Here is a 10,132-nt window from a genome sequence, read left to right as displayed (position 1 = left end):
CGGACATGGTTACTTACCTGTGGGTTGTCAGGGCTCGGACATGGTTACTTACCTATGGGTTGTTAGGGCTCGGACATGGTTACTTACCTATGGGTTGTTAGGGCTCGGACATGGTTACTTACCTATGGGTTGTTAGGGCTCGGACATGGTTACTTACCTATGGGTTGTCACTTACAGTACTAACCTAGGGGTTGTGGTCTAAAGTAGTGCCCTATTTAGGGAATAGGGTACCAGCCCTGGTCTAAAGTAGTGCACTATATAGGGAATAGGGTGCCAGCCCTGGTCTAAAGTAGTGCACTATATAGGGAATAGGGTGCCAGTCCTGGTCTAAAGTAGTGCATTATATAGGGAGTAGGGTGCCTGGTCTATGGTAGTGCCCTATATAGGGAATAGGGTGCCTGGTCTATGGTAGTGCACTATATAGGGAATAGGGTGCCATTTGGGAAGGGGCCCCTGATAGACTGTTGTTGGATATGTCAGACATTTTTTTACTGTGCGACAACTTTGAATATTGAAATGCAGTTTTAGAAGTGTTTTAATAAGAAAGAAAAGAAATGTAGCGACAGGGTTTGTTGTTTTACCACAATGCTGTTACACTTTTATGCAACTTTAATAAATAAAGGCATGTTAATATATGTGTGTGTTCATGTGGTGGGTGTGAATGCATGTTAATATATGTGTGTGTTCATGTGGTGGGTGTGAATGCATGTTAATATATGTGTGTGTTCATGTGGTGGGTGTGAATGCATGTTAATATATGTGTGTGTTCATGTGGTGGGTGTGAATGCATGTTAATATATGTGTGTGTTCATGTGGTGGGTGTGAATGCATGTTAATATATGTGTGTTCATGTGTGGGTGTGAATGCATGTTAATATATGTGTGTGTTCATGTGGTGGGGGTGTGAATGCATGTTAATATATGTGTGTGTTCATGTGGTGGGTGTGAATGCATGTTAATATATGTGTGTGTTTCATGTGGTGGGTGTGAATGCATGTTAATATATGTGTGTGTTCATGTGGTGGGTGTGAATGCATGTTAATATATGTGTGTGTTCATGTGGTGGGTGTGAATGCATGTTAATATATGTGTGTGTTCATGTGGTGGGTGTGAATGCATGTTAATATATGTGTGTGTTCATGTGGTGGGTGTGAATGCATGTTAATATATGTGTGTGTTCATGTGGTGGGTGTGAATGCATGTTAATATATGTGTGTGTTCATGTGGTGGGTGTGAATGCATGTTAATATATGTGTGTGTTCATGTGGTGGGTGTGAATGCATGTTAATATATGTGTGTGTTCATTGTGGTGGGTGTGAATGCATGTTAATATATGTGTGTGTTCATGTGGTGGGTGTGAATGCATGTTAATATATGTGTGTGTTCATGTGGTGGGTGTGAATGCATGTTAATATATGTGTGTGTTCATGTGGTGGGTGTGAATGCATGTTAATATATGTGTGTGTTCATGTGGTGGGTTTGTGAATGCATGTTAATATATGTGTGTGATTTCATGTGGTGGGTGTGAATGCATGTTAATATATGTGTGTGTTCATGTGGTGGGTGTGAATGCATGTTAATATATGTGTGTGTTCATGTGGTGGGTGTGAATGCATGTTAATATATGTGTGTGTTCATGTGGTGGGTGTGAATGCATGTTAATATATGTGTGTGTTCATGTGGTGGGTGTGAATGCATGTTAATATATGTGTGTGTTCATGTGGTGGGTGTGAATGCATGTTAATATATGTGTGTGTTCATGTGGTGGGTGTGAATGCATGTTAATATATGTGTGTGTTCATGTGGTGGGTGTGAATGCATGTTAATATATGTGTGTGTTCATGTGGTGGGTGTGAATGCATGTTAATATATGTGTGGTGTTCATGTGGTGGGTGTGAATGCATGTTAATATATGTGTGTGTTCATGTGGTGGGTGTGAATGCATGTTAATATATGTGTGTGTTCATGTGGTGGGTGTGATGCATGTTAATATATGTGTGTGTTCATGTGGTGGGTGTGAATGCATGTTAATATATGTGTGTGTTCATGTGGTGGGTGTGAATGCATGTTAATATATGTGTGGTTCATGTGGTGGGTGTGAATGCATGTTAATATATGTGTGTGTTCATGTGGTGGGTGTGAATGCATGTTAATATATGTGTGTGTTCAATGTGGTGGGTGTGAATGCATGTTAATATATGTGTGTGTTCATGTGGTGGGTGTGAATGCATGTTAATATATGTGTGTGTTCATGTGGTGGGTGTGAATGCATGTTAATATATGTGTGTGTTCATGTGGTGGGTGTGAATGCATGTTAATATATGTGTGTGTTCATGTGGTGGGTGTGAATGCATGTTAATATATGTGTGTGTTCATGTGGTGGGTGTGAATGCATGTTAATATATGTGTGTGTTCATGTGGTGGGTGTGAATGCATGTTAATATATGTGTGTGTTCATGTGGTGGGTGTGAATGCATGTTAATATATGTGTGTGTTCATGTGGTGGGTGTGAATGCATGTTAATATATGTGTGTGTTCATGTGGTGGGTGTGAATGCATGTTAATATATGGTGTGTGTTCATGTGGTGGGTGTGAATGCATGTTAATATATGTGTGTGTTCATGTGGTGGGTGTGAATGCATGTTAATATATGTGTGTGTTCATGTGGTGGGTGTGAATGCATGTTAATATATGTGTGTGTTCATGTGTGGGTGTGAATGCATGTTATAATATGTGTGTGTTCATGGTGGTGGGTGTGAATGCATGTTAATATATGTGTGTGTTCATGTGGTGGGTGTGAATGCATGTTAATATATGTGTGTGGTTCATGTGGTGGGTGTGAATGCATGTTAATATATGTGTGTGTTCATGTGGTGGGTGTGAATGCATGTTAATATATGTGTGTGTTCATGTGGTGGGTGTGAATGCATGTTAATATATGTGTGTGTTCATGTGGTGGGTGTGAATGCATGTTATATATGTGGTGTGTTCATGTGGTGGGTGTGAATGCATGTTAATATATGGGTGTGTTCATGTGGTGGGTTGTGAATGCATGTTAATATATGTGGTGTGTTCATGTGGTGGGTGTGAATGCATGTTAATATATGTGTGTGTTCATGTGGTGGGTGTGAATGCATGTTAATATATGTAGTGTGTTCATGTGGTGGGTGTGAATGCATGTTAATATATGTGTGTGTTCATGTGGTGGGTGTGAATGCATGTTAATTATGTGGTGTGTTCATGTGTGGGTGTGAATGCATGTTATATGTGTGTGTTCATGTGGGTGGGTGTGAATGCATGTTAATATATGTGTGTGTTCATGTGGTGGGTGTGAATGCATGTTAATATATGTGTGGTGTTCATGTGGTGGGTGTGAATGCATGTTATAATATGTGTGTGTTCATGTGGTGGGTGTGAATGCAATGTTAATATATGTGTGTGTTCATGTGGTGGGTGTGAATGCATGTTAATATATGTTGTGTGTTCATGTGGTGGGTGTGAATGCATGTTAAGATATGTGTGTGTTCATGGTGGTGGGTGTGGAATGCATGTTAATATATGTGTGTGTTCATGTGGTGGGTGTGAATGCATGTTAATATTGTGTGTGTTCATGTGGTGGGTGTGAATGCATGTTAATATATGTGTGTGTTCATGTGGTGGGTGTGAATGCATGTTAATATATGTGTGTGGTTCATGTGGTGGGTGTGAATGCATGTTAATATATGTGTGGTTCATGTGGTGGGTGTGAATGCATGTTAATATTATGTGTGTGTTTCATGTGTGGGTGGGATGCATGTTAATATATGTGTGTGTTCATGTGGTGGGTGTGAATGCATGTTAATATATGTGTGTGTTCATGTGGTGGGTGTGAATGCATGTTAATATATGTGTGTGTTCATGTGGTGGGTGTGAATGCATGTTAATATATGTGTGTGTTCATGTGGTGGGGTGTGAATGCATGTTAATATATGTGTGTGTTCATGTGGTGGGTGTGAATGCATGTTAATATATGTGTGTGTTCATGTGGTGGGTGTGAATGCATGTTAATATATGTGTGTGTTCATGTGGTGGGTGTGAATGCATGTTAATATATGTGTGTGTTCATGTGGTGGGTGTGAATGCATGTTAATATATGTGTGTGTTCATGTGGTGGGTGTGAATGCATGTTAATATATGTGTGTGTTCATGTGGTGGGTGTGAATGCATGTTAATATATGTGTGTGTTCATGTGGTGGGTGTGAATGCATGTTAATATATGTGTGTGTTCATGTGGTGGGTGTGAATGCATGTTAATATATGTGTGTGTTCATGTGGTGGGTGTGAATGCATGTTAATATATGTGTGTGTTCATGTGGTGGGTGTGAATGCATGTTAATATATGTGTGTGTTCATGTGGTGGGTGTGAATGCATGTTAATATATGTGTGTGTTCATGTGGTGGGTGTGAATGCATGTTAATATATGTGTGTGTTCATGTGGTGGGTGTGAATGCATGTTAATATATGTGTGTGTTCATGTGGTGGGTGTGAATGCATGTTAATATATGTGTGTGTTCATGTGGTGGGTGTGAATGCATGTTAATATATGTGTGTGTTCATGTGGTGGGTGTGAATGCATGTTAATATATGTGTGTGTTCATGTGGTGGGTGTGAATGCATGTTAATATATGTGTGTGTTCATTTCATGTGGTGGTGTGAATGCATGTTAATATATGTGTGTGTTCATGTGGTGGGTGTGAATGCATGTTAATATATGTGTGTGTTCATGTGGTGGGTGTGAATGCTGTTATATATGTGTGTGTTCATGTGGTGGGTGTGAATGCATGTTAATATAATGTGTGTGTTCATGTGGTGGGTGTGAATGCATGTTAATATATGTTGTGTGTTCATGTGGTGGGTGTGAATGCATGTTAATATATGTGTGTGTTCATGTGGTGGGTGTGAATGCATGTATGCATGTTAATATATGGTGTGTTCATGTGGTGGGTGTGAATGCATGTTAATATATGTGTGTGTTCATGTGGTGGGTGTGACAACACAGCATGACACTGGAAATAGGGGGGGGGGGGTAAAAAAAAACCTCAAGTAGCTTGTTTTTTTCCGGGACAAAGTCCACTGCAAATGACAATAGAATAGAATGGGCCTATAGTGGCATCTTCCTCTTCAGCTCTCCGGATCTCATCATCATCGTCGTCGGAGGCCTGTAATCCACGCCTAATAATAAGTCCATCTCACATTTATAATGTACTGTACACTGAACCAAATATGTAAAAGTGTTTGGTCCCATGTTTCATGAAACAGAAATATAAAATCACAAAAAAAAAGCTTATTTCTCTCAAATTTTGTCCACAGATTTGTTTACATCCCCTGTTAGTAAGTATTTCTCTCTCTTTCGCCAAGATAATCCATCCACTTGACAGGTTAAACAGCTTCTTGCTGCCGTCAATAAAGTCTAAAATGTGCAAATGTTGTCACAACACAATACCACAGATGACTCAACTATTGAGGGAGAGTGTAATTGAATGTTCATTTCTCTACCATAAGCCGCCTCCAATGTCGTCTTAGAGAATTTGTCAGTACGTCCAATCAGGCTTCATAACCGCAGACCACGTGTAACCACGCCAGCCCAGGACCTCCACGTCTGGCTCCTTCACCTGACGGATCATCTGAGACCAGCCACCCGGGACAGCTGATGAAACTGAGGTTTTGCACATCCAAAGAATTTCTGCACAAACAGTCAGAATCCGTCTCAGGGAAGCTCATCTGTGTGCTCATCGTCCTCACCAGGGTTTTGACCATTCCATTTACTCAATTCCAGACATTATTATGAGTCATCCTCCCCTCAGCAGCCTCCACTGGTGTATATGCAGAAATATACAGAAATCCTTGAAAACACACACATTTGTGACGACAGGTTGAATTTCCACTGCTTCGATAAACCTTTTTTTTTTTTTATGAACCTATTGGTTGTCGAGATCTCAGTTCGGCATCTGATTGGTTAGGACAGTACAGTAATATCTCGCAGGTTGGTTTCTATTGGCTAAGCAGGTATTAGAGCTCTGCATTGATTGGCCAATCTAGAATTTTAGAGTCCGGCAAAAGTAGCAGTAGAACTGAACTGCAACTAAAGGAAGTAGCCTAGTTTGAATATTGTAATGATATAACTGTACTTCATAGTATTGGAGTATAGAAGATACAAACCGTAAAAGGTAAGTGGGCGATTTTTCTGTTATTTATGCAGCATTTTCGTATTTACTACCGTTTGTTATTTGGTCTACAGCCTAGTTGATCATCTGCCTGTCTGTCTACCTCTTCTTCATAATCCGCGCTAGAACAGCAAATTGGCGTCCGAAACAACCCTCTATTCCTCCGTCAATACGATGTCATATTTTGCATCATACACAGCAGTGCTGTGAAAGTCTCCGGGAAACATTTAGGCTGCTTTACTTCGTATGCGAAATGATAACACTCTACGCTCGATATGGCTACAATGTAACAGCTACCACCTCTGTCGCAGACCGGGAGAGTGATCTCGCATACATTTACTGTCTCAAAAGCAAATAGATGATCAATCCAGGTTGTCCGTTTGGATAGCCCAATAAAACGATTTCAAATGCAATATTCGGTCATATTTTTGTATTCGTTTGGTCGCGAAAGGCCGCCGCCTCGGGAACAATTCCTACAGTATGATCTCATGACAGGCGACATCACGGAAGCCATACGGTAGCTCTCGAGTTGGAAGGACCATCCGGTGTAGTCTCTCGGATGACCACTGCGCCACCGGCCCGCCGCTAGCCTACTTTTGTTGTTGTTGACACACCGGTAAAATGACTGTAAGTAGGCTATATTTCTATAATGCTATATTTCTGTCCAAAAAAAGCCTAGAAGATGGAGGATAATGCTGGTAAGAATACTCATGGTTATGAGGATTTTGTTGATGATAGGGTGTAATTAATGTGTGTATAAATGCATACATTAGGCCTATATTGTAAATAGGTTACTATGTTAGGCCTATATAGGTTATAAGTATGTTATAATAGTTAAAACTAGAATCGTTAGTTGCTACACACATTTTGGACTTATTCATTGATTATATTAATTAATATATGAAATACCAATTGATTATTGAAGAGTATAACTGAAAAATCCCCCATGAGCTTTGTTCAGCTGTCATACCCCATAATCAAAACACAAAATATATAGTTTTTCTCTCCATTATTTTTAAACAATGTAAATGTAAACAAACACTTTATAGCCTTGTAACCTGGCTAAAAGTGTCATTTTTTATATCATGTGTAACCGGTTTGAAATGGCTAGCTAGTTAACTGTGCGTGCTAACCTTGTTTCCGTCTTTCCCCATCTCCCCCTCTCCTTCTCTCAGTGATGCCGGCCCAGCCCTCCCTCAGAGAACCACAGGAGGAGATGGAGGTGGAGGGAGAGAGTGAACTACCAGAGGCCAATGGAGAGATGGAGGAAGAGAGGGAGAGAGAGAGAAGAGAGGGGGAGGAGGAAACCATGGAGGAGAGTACGGAGGAGAGGGAGAGCGACTCGGACGATAGCGAGGAGGAGGAAGAGGAGGAAGAGGAGAGTTCAGGTAACTGTTGAATGATGAGGACAGTTCTCTTTTTCTTTTTTTTCCCTTTTTGACACTTTACTGACATCATGAAGAGCAACTAGAAGTCTCTTCTCTCTGCCCTTTCCCTGCTCTCTCTTTCTCCCTGCTCTCTCTCTTCCTGCTCTCTCTCTCTTCCTGCTCTCCCTCTCTCTTCCTGCTCTCTCTCTCTCTCCCTGCTCTCTCTCTTCCTGCTCTCTCTCTCTCTTCCTGCTCTCTCTCTCTCTCCCTGCTCTCTCTCTTCCTGCTCTCTCTCTCTTCCTGCTCTCCCTCTCTCTTCCTGCTCTCTCTCTCTCTTCCTGCTCTCTCTCTCTCTCTCTCTCTCTCTCTCTCTCTCTCTCTCTCTCTCTCTCTCTTCCTTCTCTCTTCCTGCTCTCTCTCTCTCTCTCTCTCTTCCTTCTCTCTCTTCCTTCTCTCTCTCTCTTCCTTCTCTCTCTTCCTTCTCTCTCTCTCTTCCTTCTCTCTCTTCCTGCTCTCTCTCTCTTCCTTCTCTCTCTTCCTGCTCTCTCTCTCTCTCTTCCTTCTCTCTCTTCCTTCTCTCTCTTCCTGCTCTCTCTCTCTCTCTCTCTCTCTCTCTCTTCCTTCTCTCTCTTCCTTCTCTCTCTCTCTCTCTCTCTCTTCCTTCTCTCTCTTCCTTCTCTCTCTCTCTCTCTCTTCCTTCTCTCTCTTCCTTCTCTCTCTCTCTCTCTCTCTCTCTCTCTCCCTGCTCTCTCTCTCTCTTCCTGCTCTCTCTCTCGCTCTCTCTTCCTGCTCTCTCTTATCTCTTTCTCTCCCTGCTCTCTCTATCTCGATCTCCCACTCTCTCGCTCCCACACTCTTTCTCTCTCTCTCTTTCTCCCCTCTCCCCTTCCTCTCTCCCCCTCCCTCTCTCTCTTATCTCATTCTCCCTTCCCCCTCCCTCTCCCCTTCCTCTCTCCCCCTCCCTCTGTCTCTCTTTCTCTAGAGATGGATGATGAGGACTGTGAGAGGAGGAGAGGAGAGTGCCTAGATGAGATGTCAGACCTAGAGAAACAGTTCCTGGAACTGAAAGACAAGTAAGTCTCATTGATGGATTGATTAATCGGTTGATTGAATGACACAGATTAATCAGTTGATCGATTGACACAGATTAATAGGTTGATTGATTGACACAGATTAATCGGTTGATTGATTGGTTGATCCAAGGCTTAGGAAAAGGCTTAACTTTCCTTGAGGGATAATCAACAAGTGGCTATGCGTTTTAAGGAAAATAACGAACGACATGGAAGCTGTGTTCCGCGACACGCGTACAGTAGTTACCGTGGTAATCAAGCAAGCAGACTTGGAACTAACCTTCCACGGAGTTGCATATTTTGCATATTTTAAACATCCAATAAAGTGGCAAGCAAGTTTACTAGATAAACTACAGTAGTTACCGTGGTAATCAAGCAGGTTTACTAGATAGGCTACAGTAGTTACCGTGGTAATCAAGCAAAGTTTACTAGATAGGCTACAGTAGTTACCGTGGTAATCAAGCAGGTTTACTAGATAGGCTACAGTAGTTACCGTGGTAATCAAGCAAAGTTTACTAGATAGGCTACAGTAGTTACCGTGGTAATCAAGCAAAGTTTACTAGATAGGCTACAGTAGTTACCGTGGTAATCAAGCAAAGTTTACTAGATAAACTACAGTAGTTACCGTGGTAATCAAGCAAAGTTTACTAGATAGGCTACAGTAGTTACCGTGGTAATCAAGCAAAGTTTACTAGATAAACTACAGTAGTTACCGTGGTAATCAAGCAAAGTTTACTAGATAGGCTACAGTAGTTACCGTGGTAATCAAGCAAGTTTACTAGATAAGCTACAGTAGTTACCGTGGTAATCAAGCAAGTTTACTAGATAAGCTACAGTAGTTACTGTGGTAATCAAGCAAGTTTACTAGATAAACTACAGTAGTTACCGTGGTAATCAAGCAAAGTTTACTAGATAGGCTACAGTAGTTACCGTGGTAATCAAGCAAAGTTTACTAGATAGGCTACAGTAGTTACCGTGGTAATCAAGCAAAGTTTACTAGATAGGCTACAGTAGTTACCGTGGTAATCAAGCAAAGTTTACTAGATAAACTACAGTAGTTACCGTGGTAATCAAGCAAAGTTTACTAGATAGGCTACAGTAGTTACCGTGGTAATCAAGCAAAGTTTACTAGATAAACTACAGTAGTTACCGTGGTAATCAAGCAAAGTTTACTAGATAGGCTACAGTAGTTACCGTGGTAATCAAGCAAGTTTACTAGATAAGCTACAGTAGTTACCGTGGTAATCAAGCAAGTTTACTAGATAAGCTACAGTAGTTACTGTGGTAATCAAGCAAGTTTACTAGATAAACTACAGTAGTTACCGTGGTAATCAAGCAAAGTTTACTAGATAAGCTACAGTAGTTACCGTGGTAATCAAGCAAAGTTTACTAGATAAGCTACAGTAGTTACCGTGGTAATCAAGCAAAGTTTACTAGATAAGCTACAGTAGTTACCGTGGTAATCAAGCAAAGTTTACTAGATAAGCTACAG

The 10,132-nt window shown here is 41.1% G+C and overlaps 1 protein-coding gene across 1 annotated transcript in view; it reads left to right on the top strand.

Annotated features, from left to right (window-relative positions):
- Positions 1-6,085: 6,085 nt before the first annotated feature.
- LOC109886339 (breast cancer metastasis-suppressor 1 homolog) overlaps positions 6,086-10,132 on the top strand; it is a 15,833-nt gene continuing 11,786 nt past the window's right edge. The window contains exons 1-3 of the mRNA XM_031793064.1: positions 6,086-6,206; positions 7,379-7,591; positions 8,553-8,643. Coding sequence (XP_031648924.1) covers positions 7,381-7,591; positions 8,553-8,643 — 302 coding nt within the window. The 5' untranslated portion in view covers positions 6,086-6,206; positions 7,379-7,380. The remainder of the gene's footprint in view (positions 6,207-7,378; positions 7,592-8,552; positions 8,644-10,132) is intronic.

This window comes from Oncorhynchus kisutch, linkage group LG16, assembly GCF_002021735.2.
Source record: "Oncorhynchus kisutch isolate 150728-3 linkage group LG16, Okis_V2, whole genome shotgun sequence".
Taxonomy (NCBI): Eukaryota; Metazoa; Chordata; class Actinopteri; order Salmoniformes; family Salmonidae; genus Oncorhynchus; species Oncorhynchus kisutch.
The sequence above is the reverse complement of the archived record's forward strand: the minus strand, read 5'-3'. Positions and strand labels throughout refer to the sequence as shown.